The sequence below is a fragment of the Chelonoidis abingdonii genome, chromosome 2 (assembly GCF_003597395.2).
Source record: "Chelonoidis abingdonii isolate Lonesome George chromosome 2, CheloAbing_2.0, whole genome shotgun sequence".
Lineage (NCBI taxonomy): Eukaryota > Metazoa > Chordata > Testudines > Testudinidae > Chelonoidis > Chelonoidis abingdonii.
The window spans coordinates 119,611,859-119,633,348 of NC_133770.1; the positions used below are offsets into that span (position 1 = coordinate 119,611,859).

Consider the following 21,490-nt stretch of genomic DNA (forward strand, 5'->3'; position numbering starts at 1 on the left):
CAGTGTATGCTTCATGAGCCATGGCATCAAGGGGTAGGCTGGGTCCCCCAGGATAACTATAGGCCTTGAACATTCCCAACGGTTATTTCTGGTCTGAGAAGTATTCCCTTGCTGCAGCCGTTTAAACAGACTAGTGCTCCTGAAGACGCGAGCGTCATGAACCCTTCCTGGCCATCCCACGTGGATGTGAGTGAAACGTCCCTTGTGGTCCACCAGTGCTTGCAGCACCATTGAAAAGTACCCCTTGCGGTTCACGTACTGGGTGCCTGGTGTTCTGGGCCAAGATAGGGATATGGGTTCCATCTATGGCCCCACCACAGTTCGGAAAACCCATTGCAGCAAAGCCATCCACTATCACCTGCACGTTTCCCAGAGTCACAACCTTTCGTAGCAGCAGCTAACGATTGCTTTGGCTATTGCATCACTGCAGCCCCCACAGTAGATTTGCCCACTCCAATTGATTCCCGACTGACCGGTAGCTGTCTGGCGTTGCAAGCTTCCAGAGGGCTATTGCCACTCGCTTCTCCACTGTGAGGGCTGCTCTCATGTTTGATTACGGCGTTTCAGGGCAGGGAAAGCATGTCACAAAGTTCTAAGAAGTGCTCTACGCATGCGAAAGTTTCGCAGCCACTCGCAATCATCCCACACCGTCAAAACAATGCGTCCCACCAGTCTGTGCTTGTTTCCCGTGCCCAAATTCCGGCGTTCAATGGGTAGTAGATGCCCCGTTAATAGCAGTAGCTCCAAAACGCTGGGCCAGCGGTTATGGAGAATTCTGCCTCCATCTCGTCATCGCTGTCCTCGCCGCTCAGCAATAGCTGCTCCTCCTCTCCTCCTGCCTTTGCAGTTCATTGTTCAGTATAGTCAGCACGAGAGTACGCGAGGTGTTGACAACGGTCAGGATACCGTTTGTGATCTCAGGGTCCATGATTGCTGTGCTATGGCGTTTGCTCAATGCACTCCGCGAAAAACGCGCAAAGGGTTGTCTGCTGCCCTCACAAAGGGAGGGGTGAGGCTGTACCCAGCACCACCCGGGGCAATGTTTTCTGGCCATCCAGGCACTGTGCTCTCAACACAGAAGTGGGAACTATGGGATAGCTGAGGAACAGCTACCCACAGTGCACCGCTCCTGAAATCCGATGGTAGCCCTAGCCTTGGACCATGGACACAAGCAATCGATTTTGTGATCGCATTGTGGACGCGCAAAACCGATTTTATAACATCAGTTTCGTAATATCGGTTTAAACTACTTCGAAATAATCGTGCAGTGTAGACGTAGCCAGGGATTTCTGTCCTCCGTTGTATGGACAGGGCTTTGCAGTGTCAGAGCCATTCCAAGCCACATAGCTCTGGTCCGGTTTTGTGTGAGGGCCAGGATTTGGCTCCAAGAGCTTTACATTTTGGATCAGCACCCATATGGCACAAATACTAGTTACATGTACAGTGTTGGTACACACACATACACACCTGCTTACAAAACATGTACAAATCTTGTGTATAGTATTACTCACTACTGAGTAATTGGCATGGTAAGTAAAGTACTTATAGCTTGCACTACAAATAGAATGTACAAAAAGATGCGGTTACTTTGGCACACACTGAAGACTAATAGCTTGGAGGGCATGTGCTAATGCATGCAACATTATTACATTTTCTCCTTATTATGAGGTCAAAATGGTTCTTGGCCAATGGAGGGCAGAGAACACTTATTCAAGATTACAAACAGGACACAGATAGATGCTCCCAGAAAGTACATATATACATCACCATAAGGCAGGTTATGCTAGCAATACGGCATTGCACACCGAGGCACAAAGAATCAAATTTTATTTTGTAACAGTTAATAGCCTAAAAGAAATAAAAATAGATTTTCAAATTAGTTTTAAGATGTTTTGGGAAGGATAATGTGTCTCTACAAAAAACATATGGCGGTACAACCAGCACTGCAAACCAAGTCAGTAAAAGTTACTTCTAGATCTCAAGCATGAAATGAAATGTCAGATGCTGTAAATTACAAAAAATTAATAGAGCTACTGGAGGGAAAAAAAACAAGCATTGTTCAAAATATTTATTCAGGGCTCAGGCCTTCTATAACCCCAGCATGTTTTCTTGTCCACATAGAGTCAATGAAATGCACTGGTGCCATGCTTTAGCCAAAAGTATCTTCGGATGGGAATCCCTAAACTGCTGAAAACTATGAACTTTGAAGAGACTTCTGAGTTTAAAGATACCAAACAGAAAACCAACAATAAATCTCTTACTGAAACCACACAATTACTAGGAAATTTTGGTGAACTGCAAATATAAATCTGGTGGCTTTATCCTGGCCAGTCTCCCCTGTGCAAAATATTTACTTAATCTGGACTCATAAAAATATTTGATTACAATTTATCATGTAATTGCTCATGCAGAAGAGTTGTTAAAGCAAAACTGCCCTTTTAAATGCATGTGATATCGTAAGGCTGTTACAGCTTCCATGGCCATAAATAAAAGGACAAAAACTTTAATTACTGACTGCTTTATATAAATGTGATTATAAGGAAGAAATCCTAAAGCGTGGGGGAACTACACTGACTAAATATTAAAGCACATCATGTACTCAAAATCATTAAACTAGCACTATAGCAAGAATCAAATCTGATTTTTGTGTAACTTCACTTTTTAAAAGTCCATTTGTTTCCCCCAGTCAGCACTTTAATTTCTTGGGTCCTGATCCTGCAAAGACTAATAATGCACGTGCTTAACTTTGCACACAGGGCAGAAAGTTAAGCACATGTGTAAGGCTTTGCAGGACTGGGCCCTGCCTTAGTGTTAATGGAATCATAGGCATAGTTATGACTTCTGTATTTTGGGGGGAAGAGGGCAGCTCCAGTCTGGCCCACAGTGCCTGCTTCAGGCTTGCAGTTTGCACGGGGGGGGCGGGGGGGAAGAGACTGCCCCTTGGTCCCCTCAAACTATGCCCATGAATGCAATTTATTTTTAAATTAATTGTGTTTTATTTGTTTAAAATATAGATTTTGATCTCTGCCATATCACATTTGAAGTATCTTGTCATGTTTCAATACTATGAGCTTCAAAAGGATGTAAAATCAAATTACAAATGAAAACAAAAGATGAGGACTGCAAGATTTGTACCGTGACTTTTGTGTGTGTGTGAGTTGAGAAGCACTGGGTGCTTCAAATCAGACTGACATGAATGCCCAGTGAGATGGAACAGACTTAGATGCATGGAAAAAGATCACAAGCAGAAAACCTGCAGTGTACACAAATCCTGACTAGGGACCATGCCATTTACCCAGCCTAGAGTAATGATGTACAATAGAAGCACACCGTCGACTATACTGCTTAATGGGGTGCAGCCTGCTGCCTCCTACACATATTACTGTTATCCTCCGCACGCCCTGCTCTCCAAGTGCAGGGGCTGCAACTGTGCTTGGCCCTCATGCAGGCTACACAAGGGGCAGGCTCTTTGCATCCTTCCCACACTGAGCACCTTTGTAAGGGCTAGGCAGACACTGAATCTCAGAAAGTAAGTGTCACTGTTTTGTGTTCTCACCTCCAGTTAGCAGCAGAGAAAAGACCCATCACAAAATATTTTCTTTCCTACTATCTCCCTTCTTCACCCTCATTTTAAAGTGACTTCTTCATCTGTTCTATTTGGCTTTTAAAAATTGACAATTGAAAAAATATTAAAATAAATATGCATTTAGCATTTTAAAAGGAAATATATAAATGCTTCTGTCAACCTATAATGTTGCTGTCAGTGTTATTTTCTTAAGGCCTGATCCAAAGCCCATTGAAGTCAATAGGAGACTTTCCATTGACTTCAATGGTCTTTGGATAAGGCCCTTATAGAACATGTTTCTTTTGGTAGGAACTTTGGTGGGCTTGGAAGGATTCCATTTTTATCTTTATATGTTGGTAAATGTCCATGTCATCGCACACACAGACCAACAGAAAATATTTCCGTAGATAATCAAAGTTATCAATAGGCAGCGTAAGAAAAATGCGGCTTGAGAACTTACTAGAATTTGATTTAAGGTTATTTACTTGGTGTATTATAACATCATATTATGACACAGCAATGTTTACAATTTGTGTTTTAACGGTTGCAGCGCTACCTTTTTTGACTTACAACATCAACTTGGGAAAAAATGCTTTAAAATACTGATATCTGATGAAATTAGAAAAAAAATAAAAATCGAATGCTGCCAAGCCTATTTCTACACCAGAAGTAGTGTGCAGTAACTATCGTGATAGTGTTGTTGGTGCTATCAAACTTGTCGATGCAACAAAGAGTAATTCAATATTTCTGTTCCTTGTCAGCAGGTAACTATGACCTGCACCCACTAGCCTTAGGGTCCGGACCTGCACGCACTCCAGACATGGAACTCCTGTACACAATACAAAGTGTACAGTGCTCACATTTTTCGTTATAAATATTTGCACTGTAAAAAACAAAAGAAATAGTATTTTTCAATTCACCTTATATAAGTACTGTAGTGCAATCTCTATCATGAAAGTTGAACTTACAGATGTAGAATTATGTACAAAAAATAACTGCATTCAAAAATAAAAATGTAAAACTTTAGATCCTACAAGTCCACTCAGTTCTACTTCAGCCAATCGCTCAGACAAACAAATTTGTTTACATTTGCTGGAGGATAGTGCTGCCCGCTTCTTGTTTTCAGTGTTGCCTGAAAATGAGAACAGGTGTTTGCATGGCACTGTTGTACCTGGCATTACAAGATATTTATATGCCAGATGCACTAAAGATTCATGTGTCCCTTCATTCTTCAACCACCATTTCAGAGGACATGCATCGATGCCGATGATGGGTTCTGCTTGATAATAATCCAGACTAGAGCAGACTGACGCATGTTCATTTTCATCATCTGAGTCAGATGCCATCAGCAGAAGGTTGATTTTCTTTTTTGGTGGTTCAGGTTCTGTAGTTTCCGCATCTGAGTGTTGCTCTTTTAAGACTTCTAAAAGCATGCTCCACACCTCATCCCTCTCAGATTTTGGATGGCATTTCAGATCCTTAAATCTTGAATCTAGTGCTGTAACTATTTTTAGACATCTCACATTAGTACCTTCTTTGAATTTTGTCAAATCTGCTGTGAAAGTGTTCTTAAAATGAACATGTGCTGGGTCATCGTCCAAGACAACTATAACATGAAATATATGGCAGAATGCGAGTAAAACAAAACAGGAGGCATACAATTCTCCCCCAATGAGTTCAGTCACAAATTTAATTAAAAAAAAAAAAAAAAGCATTAAACCACCATCATCAGCATGAAAGCATATCTTCTGGAATGGTGGCCAAAGCATGAAGGGGCATCTGAATGTTTAGCATATCTGGCACGTGAATATTTTGCAATGACAGCTACAAAAGTGCCATGCAAATGCCTGCTCTCACTTTCAGGTGACAGCGTAAATAAGAAGGCGGCATTATGTCCTGTAAATGTAAACAAACTTGTCTGTCTTAGCGATTGGCTGGACAAGAAGGAGGACTGAGTGGACTTGTAGGCTCTAAAGTTTTACATTGTTTTGATTTTGAGTGCAATTATGTAACAAAACAAAAAATATACATTTGTAAGTTAGACTTTCACGATTAAAGAGATTGCACTACAGTGCTTGTATGAAGTGAATTAAAAATACTATTTCTTTTATCATTTTTACAGTGCAAATATTTGTAATAAAAAATATAAAGTGAGAAGTGTACACTTCGTATTCTGTGTTGTAATAGACATGGATGTATTTGAAAATGTAGAAAAACATCCAAAAATATTAACAGATAGAATACCATCTGAAATTTATTAAACAGTGTGAATTTTTTTGAGTTAATCATTCGATTCATCATTAAACGATGAATTTTTTTGAGTTAATCATTCGAGTTAACTGCAATTAATCGACAGCCTTAATGTGAACTTTGCAATATTCAGCTTTGATAGTGTTTTACAAATAATTCAAGGTTTGTTACCCATCTGTTTGTTGTAGTAAAATGACTGTCCTTGAGCACTATCCAGATTTGTAGCTTTATGGGACATTTCAGGAAGGAATGTATTCTCTGCACTTTACCAGTTACTCTGTGTTCCACTGCTTTTCTGGAATAATATGGCCATAACAAATATCTGAAAGTGGGTTTGTGCTGTTACCTCTCCTTGAAGGGGAAGGCAGGTAGCCAGTATGATGTGTAAATGGATAACTAACCTTTCCTGTTCTGGAGTGTTCAGGAAAAGTGGATAACTTTGAAACACTTGGAAAGGCTTCACAAACAAATACTTCCACATTCTCACAGTCCTGGTGTATCTCTAAAATTGTGTCAGGTAACCAGAGCCACCAAGGAGGGCTTAAAGGGGGGAAAACACAAACAAGACCTTTTAAAAGCATGCACTGGGTTGGGCAGACTTCCCTCTCTCCTGAAAACCAAAAATCAAAACAAACAAAAAATTCCAAGCCCATGAAAGAGTTCTTCCTTTTGTTTATTATTGTTATTTTGGTTTCACGTTTGTGTTTCGGTTTGAAAGGTCAGTGGTGGCAAAGTTACAGAAAAGGCTTCTATAGACAGTCAGCAGAAAACAAAAAACAATCTGTTCGAAGGCTGAGAACCTGTGTTCAGTGTCTGGACATGTGGCAAATACAGGGTGTTGGCCTGCATGAAAAACTAGCATATGTCGCTGATTACTGTATGTAAGTAGCTCACTAAAGCCAGCTGTTCTGTATACATGAGAACCCTGACACAGATGGTGGCAGAGAGGCAACAGAGGTGATTAACCTGTACTATCTGGAGTTATAAAGTTAATACTTGAACTCCATTTAATAGAAAGCAAAGCAGAATGTTAAACGGTTATCAAATATCCAACTAAAAGTCCTCTTATCATCTTATATTACACATTGTGGTGCTTATTCTGCTTTGTGGAATATCAATAACCACATGTAGAATATAGAGATCAGCTAATAAGTCCTTGCACTTTCTCTGTATGGACATTTCTCCTTACTTTTTAAGCAGTATCAAATGAGTGAGGTTTTTCCAATGATTTATCAATTAATACCACTTGTTATGTGGGCTATATGGGATACTTAGTGGCCAGTTTGTTAAACCATTAAGACTGGTCCTGATTCCCCTCCTACAGCAGCTCTAAACCTGTGGAAATTTATTGCCTTCAAAGAATTATTCCTGACCTTCACTGGACAGTCCAAATAAGAGGAGAATAGAGCCCCTACCTTCAAACATAGACCGCTTAACAAATCAGTTAGCTAACTTTAGTACTGTATCTTTAGAGGGCATGAGACGCACCTAGTTGTGAATGAAGGACTAACAAATTACTATTTTGTGGTGATAATTTAGTTGTCCTTACATGAACTTATGTATTTCAGAGTTGTCACAGACCTTCCTTAACTCAGTCAGAACTTAAAAGGAGCAGGTGCCTGTGTGTGTGTGTACATGTGCATGAGAATACGTGCCTAGCTCGATGAAAATCTGATCAGTGGTGTTTAGTTCACACTTAAAGTTTAAAAAGTATAATCCATCATAATGCCCCCTTCACTTTCACTGTGCAAACCAAAAACCAGATTGCAACCAAGATCGATATTTTCATCAAGACTTCCTTAGCAATATATCTAGTTCCTCTATATATCATGTTAGTACATTAGCGCCTTTTATGTCCTGTAGTTTCAGTTAGAATCATGCTACCAATACACGCGGTAACTTGCAGGAAGTACAGTATTGGTTTTGAGAGGTCCTGGGCTTTGGAGGGTAAGGAAACGAGGGCTAGTGTCTTCCACATCTTTCTGCTGACAAATAAATTGGAACCTAAATAGGCTCAGCAAGGAGGAATAAGTTCACAAATGGTGTAGGAAAATCTATTTCTTTTCAGGATAGCAACCTGTTATATTACAGCCATTTACTTCCCACTAGTACAATACTGAATTTTTGTCTTTGAGGGCAGAGCTGGATCCTCTTTAAGACATCTTTCAAATAAATAAGTATTCAAATCACGCTACATAAATATTGGGGTGCTCTTTGGAAAGGCTGCTATCGCAGGAAGATTTACAATGACCCTTTTTTCAACTATCTGGAGAGCATTTTTCTTCTATACCCAAGAAAGAACTGGATGTTTAGGAATGTTTGAGATCTTTTACCAGTATTGACAAAGTGTGGTAGAACAGCCCTTGCATTTGGTTTCTTGTCTAAAGCTCAACAACTTTGTATTTTATATTTGTTGCCAATGTAAGCATGAGGAATGTAATGAAGTGTTGCTGTGCTACAAGTATCTCAGCAAATGTTGAAATCAGTTCCAGTTCCTGAAAACACTTCTCGCCAACATAGTCTTCGCATTCACGATAACTGAAACATGTGGGATTCATCTACATCATTCTTACAGGTATATTCTCTCTCTTTTTAAACTCCCCAGGCTTACTTGCTTCCTTGTACTTTATGATCATATGTGCCTGCATGCTTGTACCCAGGCACATAGCCCGACGCATCAACCAGGTCTTCTCGTCCTGCTTTGCCTCTTCCTTTCCCACTTGGATCAAACCTCTCTTTGTGGGAACCAGTGAATTTTGACGTGTCTGTAAGTCGTGATACAGTTGGAGATGAAATGGTTTTCTATTGGGAGAAAGACGACACAAGAAAATACTTTTCATTGAAAAGAAAATTACTTTTAACATTATAAATCATTAACTACTGTTGATATCGGAATTGCAGAGTAGTGATACATTTTAAGAGACCAAAAATAAATGAGAAATGTTAGTTTGGTGGCACTGGATGTAATGACTTCATTAGTTACAAATTGGAGTACAGAATGGCTTTGGGCATGAAGGCCAACATTTTCAAAAGTGGCTCCAGATTTCAGGTGGGGAGGGTGAAACATTTGAATTCATGTCCCTGCTCCAGTGAATATCCAGATAAGTGCCCTAACCATCTGGCTATGGAGTCACACACTTTCTGCCTAATACATAATTATTTTTTAAAAAGTAGAAAAGCTTCAGCAGAACAGATTGAGAGCGCCCTGCCCCAAAATATCCCATAGCCCAACGGTTAGGGTAGTTTCCTGGGAGATAGGTGACCTGGGTTCAAATTCCTGCTCCATATGAGACTAGGAGAATCTCAGTCTCCCACATCCTAGGTGAGTGCTCTGGCTACTGGGCAAAAGGGGGCGGGGGTACCACTCAAACCACATTTTTTGGCAAGAAATAGGTCACCTGGATTTTACTCAACAGCTGGGATGAAAGGAGAGAAGAAGTTATTTCACAAAGCCATATGGGATCATGAGAACTTCATTTTTGACCAGAAGCAGAGGTGAGATAGTGGCCATCTTTGACAATTTAGTTTTGTAGATTTAAAGTTAAGTCAGAGGAGAGGAGGAAAAAGTACAAACACGCAGTTTATACCTCTGTGTTTTTTGCATTGTGACAGAAGACAGAGAAGGTCTGTCTGATCTTCGGTGCTGTCAGTTGATGCCCCTGGCACTAAGATGATCAATGTTCAATAATGCTTGCTAATCTGTCTCATGTGGGTGCTGCAGTATTAGTAATTGTTTATACTGTATTTTAAAGACAGTGCCAATACTATTTTTGTGTGGCCCAGTGGATGTCAGAGGAAAGAAAGCACTTTCTTTGACATAAAGCAACCTTCAGGACAAAAGATAATAGTTAACATGCAATTGTTTGCTGTCTTCTTGATTTACAAAAAACACTCACAGTATAAAGGATTCTTGACATGAAACACATTCTGGTAAAAAAAAACTATAAAAAAATTCACGAAAGATTTCATAATTTCAGAGTTGTTTCTGTTTGCAGTTTTTGAAAGACTTAAAAACAATTTTTTTTTTTATTATTTTTTTTAATCTAAACCCAGTTTTCAGCAAACCAATGTTGATAATAATTTTGGTAACGCTGGGAATAAAACTGATAAAAAAAATCACCAAAAAAACCCCACCTCTTGTCTAGACTTCAGCAATGCAATATATCTTCAGCCCTTAGGAAACTTCAACTAGCACAAAAGGCTGGAGTGCACGTCCTCAGTTACACAGGTGACCAGACCTGTCCTCTGCTCTCTACACTGGCTTCCCAGGGAATTTCTGATCAAGTTCAAAGTCTCAGTCCTTATCTTCAAAGTGCCCTGGGGTATGGGCTCGGGATATCTAAAAGGCTGCCGGCCATAACTGACAATTACTCTCCTCTAGTACAATGAAACTCACAACAAGAGTAAAGCTCTTCTGTGCAGGAAACAGAACCTTCTCTAGGGGTGATCTCAGATCATGGGATGAACTCTCCCAGGAACTAAGCATCATCACAACCTCACCACTCACCTTCTTTAATATAAACACAGCGCAACAGGTATATTTAACACCACCACCACCACACCAAAACAAGACACTCCATCACACACGCTTCTCCCTCTGGGGAGCAGATGAGAGAACAAACAACACAGCAGATGTGTAATCACACTGATTAATGCACTACTGGAAGGCACTCAGATACTACAGCAAAGAGTGCAGTATAAAAACTTACACAGAACAGAAAAAAATCACAACCCTCCCTCCACCACGACCCTAAAATATCCCCAAAGTTGTTTTCCATTTTTTTAATTTTTTGATTTTTTTTGTTTGTTTAATAAAAGAAAAAGAAGACAATTTATCCACAAAATAGTTTTGTAAGAAAAAATTTGACCAGTCTACCTGGTCACATTAGCAGATTTTTATAACACCACATTCTGAAAACAGACAAGCAACTTCCATTAAATACAACACAACTCAAATACGTACCCCCTTTGTCAAGAGGGCCGAGAGAAGAAAAGCACTACTTTCACTTTGTCCTAAAGGTCAACACACTCAGGTTTTAGTACACCTGTCATAAACATACAGCTAAGGGTAGCATAAAATCCCTCTTTACCCTATAAAGGGTTAATTCCTCTTTTACTTGTAAAGGGTTAAGAAGCTCAGATAACCTGAGTGACACGTGACCAAAAGGACCAATAAGGGGAGAAGATACTTTCAAATCTTTGGGGGAAGGTTTTGGTCTGTGTCTCTCAGAGCCAGCCAAGAAACCAGGTGGGGAAATTACATCTTCTTAAGTATATCTGAACTAAGCATCTAGTCCTGCTGAAATAGTAACAGCAGAAAAGAAATGCGTTAGATTACCTTTTGTTTTAGCTTGTGAATTTTCCCTGTGCTAAGAGGAAGGTTTATCCCCGTTTTTGTAACTTTAAGGTTTTGCCTAGAGGGGAAATCCTCTGCGTTTTTGAGTCTTTTGTTATTCTGTAAAGTACCTACCATCCTGATTTTACAGAGGTGATTCTTTTACCTTTTCTTTAATTAAAATTCTTTTAAGAACCTGATTGATTTTTCATTGTTCTTAAGATCCAAGGGTTTGGGTCTGTGTTTACCTGTACCAACTGGTGAGGATATATTCTCAAGCCTCCCCAGGAAAGGGGGTGTAGGGGTTTGGGGGGATATTTGGGGAAGGTAGGGCTCCAAGTGGCCCTCCCTAAATGTTTGTTTAAATCACTTAGTGGTGGCAGCGATACTAAGCCTAGAAAGGAATTTGTGCCTTGGGAAGTTTTTAACCTAAGCTGGTAAAAATAAGCTTAGGGGGTCTTTCATGCAGGTCTCCACATCTGTACCCCAGAGTTCAGAGTGGGGAAGGAACCCTGACAACACCAAAGGCAGATATGGACTCCAGTGTCAAGGACCCTCCACCACTGAGAACAACCTGCCCCCATCACCAGTTAAATAACGAAGCTGAATGTTTCCAAATTATATTTTGCTTTGCACTAATGACATTTGATGGGGACATGCAACATAACCACACAGTGGAGGTGGCCTTAAAAAAATATGTAAATTTTTTTGTTAGATATTGAATAAACCAATTTATACTTCTCCCCTCCCCGCAAACAAACCCAACACACCTGAAATGTCTGTTGAGCCACTTTGAAATGATGGAAACCGCAGCAAGTGTGGTTCAGAGCTCTCTGTTCAGATTCAGAATACCACTAGGTTCAATCATCACTGGGATCCCTTGTCTGCTATTGTCCACTTTTTAAGTTTTCAGCCATTTTGACTTTATGAATTATACCTGTGTAGTGTACAGCTACAGGAAGGCATGGAGCTATGCCATGCCAAGAGTCAGAGCACTGAGAGATCAGAAGTAGCTCAACCATCACCACCCTTATTCTACACTTAGTTTGCATGGAACAATTTCATTGATCATATGAGGAAGACTGCACAGATGGTGGTTTACTTGGTCCAACTGCCATCTGCACAAATCAACACAATTCTCCCAAAACAATACAACTCCCACACAAATTAACATACCCACCTACACAATGGGATTATTGTGTGTGCTGGTTGTGGCAAACATCATTCATGTTTGCAGCTTTTTTTTATACTTATGACTTTACTAATTATACTGGGGAGACAGGACAGGCTTTCAGCCACCAAATACACAGAATAAGATTTTCTACAGTGCAACTTTGGGGCTTGGTTTTGGGGCAGACGGGTTAGGTCATACAGAACAGGCCAACATTACAGAAAACATTGGTAAGAGCTGCAAGAATGAGGCTTCTGGAGTATTTATTTCTCAAATAATGTTGAAAGATATCTGGGCCCTTTTTGGAGCTTTTTTTGAGCTTTACCCCTATATGAATCCACTTGACCTTTGGATTCATACAGAAATGAAAATGAATGGCTGGGAAGAAGTGCCATTCTTGCAAATATGTATATTTTATTGGTTTGTTTTGACATGGCAGTACTTTATATGGGCTTTATTTTGTTTGTCCTGATTTATCACTGATCACCAGTACACTGCAGTCACAGTGATGGTAGGAAATACACCGCCATCAGCACTTGCCTTAGCTGCACAACCAGACAAAACCAACGTATAATAAAATGAATAAGCTCAGACAACAAGGCAGAGCTGGACTCTTGGCCTGACGCCCAACAAGGATCTTACTGTTGTTAATATGTACCCAAAGCATTCGTGTATCTGACATGTACTCTGTATATCACTACGGAAAAGGATAAATGGACACAAATCAGATATCAGGAATGGCAATATACAAAAACCTGTAGGAGAGCACTTCAACCTCCCTGGCCACACTATAGCAGACCTTAAGGTGGCCATCCTGCAGCAAAAAAACTTCAGGACCAGACTTCAAAGAGAAACTGCTGAGCTTCAGTTCATCTGCAAATTTGACACCATCAGCTCAGGACTAAACAAAGACTGTGAATGGCTTGCCAATTACAGAACCAGTTTCTCCTCCCTTGGTTTTCACACCTCTACTGCTAGAACAGGGCCTCACCCTCCCTGATTGAACTAACCTCGTTATCTCTAGCTTGCTTGCTAGCATATATATACCTGCCCCTGGAAATTTCCACTACCTGCGTCTGACGAAGTGAGTATTCACCCACGAAAGCTCACGCTCCAAAACGTCTGTTTGTCTGTAAGGTGCCACAGGATTCTCTGCTGCTTCTGTATATAGACAGTCACATGCTGGAGTGTGGGCAGCTTAGATACTCCACAGCTACTTTTATTAATGCTGACCACAACCATCCACTGCTGCAGCTGTCCTAATTCACAGCTGACTGGTGTGGGAGACATGCTAGACCTCAGCCACAGAGTTAGATTGTTAATTTCCTTGTAGTAAATAACCCAGTTCTGCTTTCTTCCAGGCAGAACACCCATAGCGTTTTTGAAATAGGACTGTAAGAACAAGATTGTTGTGTGGGCTGGTGTCCATATCCACCTTTCACTGCATGTAGAATGCTTGCATACATGTGTACTATTTGTAGAGCTGTTTCAACACATCCACAATATATTACCACCTACTGCAAATGCAGCACTCTCAGGATATTACATGCCCGTCAGCAGCAGCAGGAAGCCGGGGATTCTTGCTGCAGAATTCAGGACCAGTTTACTGGGGAGTACCCAGGCTCCTGTGTATAGTCAAGTCTCCCCTCCAGCCCCCACATCACTTGCTGTGAAGATTTCAGTGGGCCAAAAAACATTGATAATTGCCAAAAAAATAATTTAAAATACCAATGTAATTACACAGAGCATGGAGTTTGCAACAGGTGTGAGCAAAGGGTTAGTCAGGGCTTTGGTGCAAAACATATGGCCCTTTCCTCTCCATCCTCCACCACCCACAGACACATGATTTTCAGTATAAGGAACAGCTAAATTAGGCAATTGGTGAGCAACATCATGTGACCCTATCTGTTATATAGGCTGGAAGTGGAGGGGAAAATCCCTCATCTCAGCCCCTTGGCTGCTCAGAACAACAGTTGCAGCAGCATATCAGCAAAGGGCAGGTTGTAAGACAAAATGCATTTGGGGCATTTATTGGTTAGGTTTATTTATAGGTGCCTAATTCCCTCTCTGTAAGTGAGAACCAGAGCTTCCTGCTATAAGCATCTCCCCCATTTGGAGAGTGCTGACCCAAGCCCATTAAAAAAATAAAGAAGCCAGAGCAGATTGTATGGTCTGTGGGATGAGCGAATGACTAAGTAGAAAAAAAGTTAATCAAGCTGTGATGCTTGCCGAAGTATCCTTCAATCTCCCCAGACACTGGAAGCAGCTGTAGGGGCTGGAAACTTGCAAAAAGCAAAGCTTATTAGTAAGTAGTCAAAGTGGTAAACTTAGGTTTTTCTCATGTGTGTTTATAGAACTTTGTTGCTAAGATAGTTCTTTACCCACACACCACTGGATGCTACCAACAATTAAGGCTGTTTGTTTTGTAAACAGAAATAATCCACATGCAAGAGACAATCTTTTCAGTGTGAAGTTCAGACCACGGTCCTTATTTTAAAACACACACATTGTATAGCACTGGCCTCATCTTCATCTCTGCTTACTTTGCTGAACTTCAGTTTTACACGTTACACGTTCTCACGTCACGAGACGTCCTCTACATTTTAGGTGACTTCCTTAAACTTCAGCAGATTAGTCTTCAGGACAGAATTCAGTTCTGATGGGTTGTAAGGGCACATCTCAAAGAGTTGGATAAAAAATGACATGCTCCAACTTTCTCCCAAACTTCCTCCCCCCCACATGAACAGCAGTGACAAGTAAAGGTTTAAGAGACTTGTCCAATTCAAGCCCTGGGATTGCTGAAATTAGGATGGAACACACACACAGTCAATTTCTGAGCAGATGTACAATTAATTTAACCCCACTGGTTTCACTGGGACTTCAGAAGGTGTACATCAATGCAGAATGTCTCCAATGTCAAGGTTACAAACAATAGTGCTACATTTGTTTTCAGAAGTTGCCAGTCATTTATTTGGAAACTTTCTTCATTTTGTGACTCATTTCCCCAGGTATCTACACATTTTTCTATTGTTCCCTCATAGAACCCCAGCGCCAGGTCTAATGCACATCAACAAAAAGGTCCATACTTCATCAGCAAGGATCAAACCCATTTTCACTGCGAGAGCAATAATCTCTCTAAAGTGTGGTAGATAGCAATAGATGTAATAAAACAGCTACATCCTACAATTTAGCAACACTTCCTCATTTCTCTAATTGTCTAGTTCAGCATTTTTCAAAGTTCGAGTCACGACCCAGTACTGAATTGCGGCATGTCAGGCACTGGGTTGCTCTGGTCAGCACCACCGACCGGGATGTTAAAAGTCCCCTCAGTGGTGCTGCCCAGCTAAGGCAGGCTAGAGTGCCTACCTGTTCCGACACCACGCTGCGCTCCGGAAGCAGCCAGCAGAGGGTCTGGCTTCTAGGCAGGGGGGCCATGGGGCTCCACATGCTGCGCCTGTTCTGAGCACTGGCTCCACACTTCCACTGGCTGGGAACCAGTGGGTTGAGGGGGAGGAATTGCAGTGCCTGTGAGCGAGAGTCGCATACCTCTGCCTAGGAGTTGGACCTGCTGCTGGCTGCTTCCAGGGTGCAGCACGGTCCCAGGCCAGGAGGGAAGCCTGCCTCTGCACCCTGGCTGCACTGCTGACTGGGAGCTGCCAGAGGTAAGTCAGCACCTCAACCCTATGCCCCAATCCCCTGACCCAGCCCTGAGCCCCCCTGCACCCCAAACTCCTCAGCACCAAGCCCCACCCCAGAGCCTGCACCCCCAGGCCAGAGCCCTGACCCCCTTCTACACCCCAATCCCCTGCCCCAGCCCAGAACCCCCTCCCATACCATGAACCCCTCATTCTCAGTCCCACACCCCAACCCTCTGCCCCAGCCCTGAGCCCCTCTCACACCCCAAACTCCTCATTCCGAGCTCTACTGGCTTGTGGGGATCAACAATTTTCTTCAACTGGGTGCCCAGAAAAAAGTTTGAAAATCACTGATCTAGTTTTCCAATAAAATTCAGGTCTGTGGACTTTGCTACAGGCCTTCACATCAACTTGCTAATGATTTTAAACTCTTCTGTTGCAAAGTCACCAAGCAACCACAATTCCCAATGAAGCCACTGGAAAATGAGGATGCTCATTACCTCTGAAAAATCAGGCCACAAGCCTTCAAAACAGTGTATCAATTTCACAATCTTAGAACAAAGAAAATAGTGATCCCACCCATTATGTGCATTTCCATCACAAGTAGAGCCATCTGTTGAGAACAGTTCCAGCACCAGGGGAGTCAAGAAGAAAGAAACATAAAAGTAGCATCCATGGAAACTGATAGAGTCTCTCTCCAAATTAACTGAGTAATGTGTAGGTCTTTTCTCCAATTGTATCTGAAGGTATTGAGAAGAACTCCACCCTTGTTTGTATTACAAGCAGGTGATGACAAGCCTGTCTGACCTTCTGTTAGCACAAGAAAAACTGATTGTCCACCATGCTTCCAGAAATGTGAACATCCAACAGACAGAGAATTCTATCTTGGCAATTTCATATTTCTTTTGGATTTGTATAAAAGACATTAGAGATGATAATACAATAGCATCAGTTTCCATTTCTTTGTCTTCCAGGTTTTCTTGGTCCAGGTATGTTCACAGATTGTGAAATTTGTACATGCTCAGATAGACGAATACTCAGACGATACTACTTCTACTACACTTACTAGTTTTCTAAATGCTTTGTTTACATTAACAGAACACTAAAGAAATAGTAAAGTTGAGTGTAGACCATTTCTTTGAAAACATAGGCAGATAGCATAGGCAGATTTAGTTCCACAATCTAATTTGCTCTCACTCTGTAGTGATTAATGAATGAGTTTCTCATTCTTATCAAACGATCAATCCAGAGAATTTTAGACTTGCTGCAATACAGAATTAGGAAATGCAAGATGCTCCTTTGGCCAAACTCATTTACTTCTAATAAATTCTTGGTTAATATAAGAATAAAATATTTTTCTACATCCATGAAACAAATGGCATTGGAATGTGGGATTGGGAAGATGTGGACAAAACGATCATGGTAAGATGTACATTTTCAAGCAGGTCTGTTTTCCTACAAAGACAAGGACTTTCATCTTTCCAGGTCTCTTCTGTCAGAGGTCAGTGGAGATACCACAGGGCATGATTTGGTTAAGGTCAACTGTTCTTTATATCCAGGTATTTAAAAGAATTAAGCAGGCCAATAGAAATACTGGTCTTCAATAACTTTTTAGGCTTCTAACTTAACTCTTCTACTAAGCCTGGACTAAAAAAATTATCCAAAGTACCTATAAGGCAGGGGGCCTGAACGAGAAGATTTTTTTCAAAACAGCATGTGGTTGTTTACAGAGACTTATTTTAGCCTCCAGAAAACCAAACTGAGTTCCCATATTGCTTCTTCATCCCTGCTATTCTGATGCAAGCAAGGAAAAGAGGAACTCTTGCCTTCAACTGAAAAGGATCCAATGGACACTAGTTTGTTATAAGTAAACCTGTAAGATATTTATGCAGGTTCTTCAGCTGGCTTATGAGACATTCCAAATTCCAACAGAACTCCCTGTATGTGCTGTTGTGTATGCAACTTGCTCTGCCAAAATGTTGTCTCTTCAGCCATGGACCAAACTAAGTATGGAGGCTGGACGGGCAATTGGTCCATGGATAAACTATAGGTGGGGGCAAGTTAACTCTTCTCAGTAGCACATCTGCACTATACAGTATGGAGCAAAGAAACAGCTGCCTCTGCATGGACTCTTCTGTACGAGTTTTTAAATTCACATTAGTAAATGGCCTGCATGTTCGAGATGATGGCCAATTTATTTATTTCTGATTTTGTTTTGCCATGTGAGCTATAACTTTATACACTCTACTCCTTTATTTGTTCTGAATAGGCTCTTTTGGAATACAGAAGGTATGATCTCTGGCCCAAAGAGTTCACACTCTAGGAAATATCTTATAGTCTAAAATATTACTATGTAATCTGAACCATGTATCTCTTTGTCTGGAGTAAATTGGTTTTATATCCCACATGGGCCAGGGGTATGAGTGCAAACAGGACTTCACCCTGACAACTTGAATTTTAGACAGTGCTTTACAATTACTGGTGAGGGGATTACAGGTCTGTAGATTACACCTTCCCAATACATTCATCATTATATGGAGATATACCTATCTCATAGAACTGGAAGGGAAAGGCCACTGAGTCCAGTCCCCTGCTTTCACAGCAGGACCAAGTACTGCCCCTGACAGATTTTTGCCCCAGATCCCTAAATGCTGCCCACCCACCCAGAAGTGGACAGGAGACCCCTCTTCTGAAAAAGGGTTAAGTTGTCAAGCAGCCTGAAAAGGATGACACTTGGGTGTTACAGCAGTGACAGAACTTGGAAAAGAAGCCAACACTTAGACCAAAGCATCTAAATTTCCCTTTTCCAGCAAAGCTTCAAGGATTGCTATTTAACTGGAGCACCCAAATGATCTCCCCATCCCACTAAGTTAAAAGAGTTTTACTTCTTGCTTTATGGCCTCTGGGTCAGTGTTTGTTTCTGATGTAAATAATATCTTATAACATTTGAAGACAGGGACGAAGTTATGAGCTTGTCCCCACCTGCGCATGCCTAAAACCCCAAAAATGTAGCACTGTATTTAAATTGACTCTGTGGTTCTTTAAATACAGTGCTACTTAACCCACTTAGCCAGCCACCTATCTTCTCCTTCATAATGATGGGTTTTAGCTGAAGAGCAGGCAAACAGTTACGCTCTTTAATTTAGCAACCCTTCCAGCTGCTTGAATTGTGAGATAATTAGCCACACTTCATTTTTTTATTTCTACGGCGCCTCTAACTAAATTATTCTCAAGACAATAGTTCACATACATCTGAGCTTTTGTTGTCAAGACACCATTTTATGATCCATCCCCTAATGAATATTTTCGATCACAAAAAAAAGCGTGTGCATGCACGTACCTATGTATCTGGGCTATACCTGGTAAATATCCATTTGCATATGTGATTACCCCAACCTGGAACCTGCACAAAGCTGAACAGAGCTCCACTCTTAAAAAAAGATTAATTAAGTTATTGAATCCAGCATTTTCCAGCAGAGCCAAGTTAAACTTCTAGCCTTTCTACAAAGAATCCATTCTGGATTGCCAAATTAAGCTGCCCAGGGCATTTTCTGAACGATCAGGAGCTGCTTAGTGTAGAATGGGTAGATAAAGTGCTGAGACACACAAAAGACCCATGACAAAGCCTGGGTCATCTTGATTTGTCACAGGCACTTTCCCAAAATATCTCTTACCTCTGTCACCACCAAAATTGGAATGGAATTGATTTATGGGATTCTCTGGACTCCCAAGAATCACCTCTCTTCCCTTCACTCAGTTATTTTCACTCTCCCAAACATCTGAGCCAACAGTTGCAATTTCAGTTTCCACGCTTCTGCCAACATGAGGGAAAACCCCTGTACAAAAATCAGTATTCCAACACATCTGTTTGCAGTGCATAACCATTTGATAATGTTTTGCAGGAATGCTGATGCAGCTCACATTCCAGAATACAGATCAACATTTCCAATCATCGGCTGCCAACTGTTGTCTTTCCAGTCATATCAACCAACAGATAAAATTTTGTTACTCTAAAAACATTCTGAAGGAAAAAAAAAAAAATATATATGAATCCCTTATAGCATAAGCTCCTGTGCCCAGCACCTTCTGATCTCGAAAGTAAGGATTAGTAGATCTCACTGCTCAAGCAGAGATCTCCCTAAGCAAGAATGGGCAGTCCTTTAAAAGAGATGTGCCCCACCATAAAAAAAAAAAAAAACTCTCAGCCAAAACTCAACCCAAGGTAAGCCAACAAAAGCCCTTGATCTTCCAGTGAAGTCTACAAACATCTGAGTCCCACTTCATATTATTTACATCATCCAGCAACTGAAATAGTGAGATATGCCTAAAATATTATTTGGGCCCCCAAAATGACCCCCTAAAAAGACCTTCATATACACACACACCAAGAAATACAGTTTAATTCTGTCTTCAGCAGAACTGAATGCACAGCCCTGATATGCACAAGTTAAAACATGAACAGTCAAAAGCATCAGAAAACTGAAACAAAAGAGTAACCCTTGGAAAACATTTCACTGGCCTCTCCACTAACGTCTTAAAACATATTGCTCCTCTCTGCACGGTGGTAAATCTCAAAATTAAACTAGACCGGGATGAAGAGATGGTGGGATCAAATCCTTTCAGGGTGCCATTGCAAACAACTTTGTATCTCAATTAAATGTCATTCTGGCTACAAACTCTCAGAATAAGCTTTTATTCTAGAATGATGAGGAAAGTATCTGGAGTTACTAGATTAGTAGACAGACTACTGTGGAAAGCTTCCAACTTAGGTTTACGCGATATTATAGGTTGTTGCATCTGTTAATGCCTCATGGTCACCAAGAAGAACAGGAATGCTATAACTCCTCCTTCAACATTCAGGGGAACAGAATAAAACTGTGTCCCACCTCAGTCAGAACCCTCCCCAAAGCAATGATGGAGAGCTCCTCACAGCATATTTTAAGAACCACAGGATCCTATCTGAGTTTCACTTATGAGATCATAGCTGTTAAATGTATCAATTTAGAAGTCCTGCATAAGGAATAAAAACTAATTCAAATCCGCCCTCATTTCCCCAGGTTTGATTTTCTTCCACTTCTCTCCCCCCACCTTATGTTATCTATGCTATAGCTTGCTGATACAAGAGGGAAAGGTGCAGGGGAGAGTCATTCTGCCTGCCTACCACAGAAAAAATCAAAGATGTCAAAAAAAACCAGTGGTGGCATCTGTTCATCTCATCCAAACAGCTTGGTTTCATTGGTTTAGAGTGGATAAATAAATAAAATGGTTTAAAAACAAAAAAACCCCACTACTGTGCTGGCATATCTCAGTGAGAATACTAAGCACTTACATAGTGCTACATTGAGCATCTGCAAACCACTCACGGCCCCTCAACACATGCAGGAAGCAGGTATGTGTGCATTGTTAGCCATTGCTCATTTAAGTACCTAATTACTGACAACACCAAAGATTAGAAGGGGCCTGGAGTAAGCTTTATAGAATGTGCACAGATCAAAGTAAGTAGTGAGTTAGTTAATATAGTTCACAAGGTTAAG

General features: G+C 41.0%; 2 protein-coding genes across 4 annotated transcripts in view; one reads left to right on the plus strand and one right to left on the minus strand.

Moving 5' to 3' along the window:
- Nucleotides 1-2,923, plus strand: part of CEP72 (centrosomal protein 72) — a 75,811-nt gene extending 72,888 nt beyond the window's left edge. The window contains exon 15 of the mRNA XM_075062635.1: nucleotides 2,122-2,923. The gene's annotated coding sequence lies outside the window, so the exon portion shown is untranslated. The remainder of the gene's footprint in view (nucleotides 1-2,121) is intronic.
- A 3,601-nt stretch (nucleotides 2,924-6,524) lies between these two features.
- TPPP (tubulin polymerization promoting protein) overlaps nucleotides 6,525-21,490 on the minus strand; it is a 120,768-nt gene continuing 105,802 nt past the window's right edge. For all 3 annotated transcript variants that reach the window (XM_032765556.2, XM_075062637.1, XM_032765557.2), the window contains one exon: nucleotides 6,525-8,617. In XM_032765556.2, coding sequence (XP_032621447.1) covers nucleotides 8,423-8,617 — 195 coding nt within the window. In that variant the 3' untranslated portion in view covers nucleotides 6,525-8,422. The remainder of the gene's footprint in view (nucleotides 8,618-21,490) is intronic.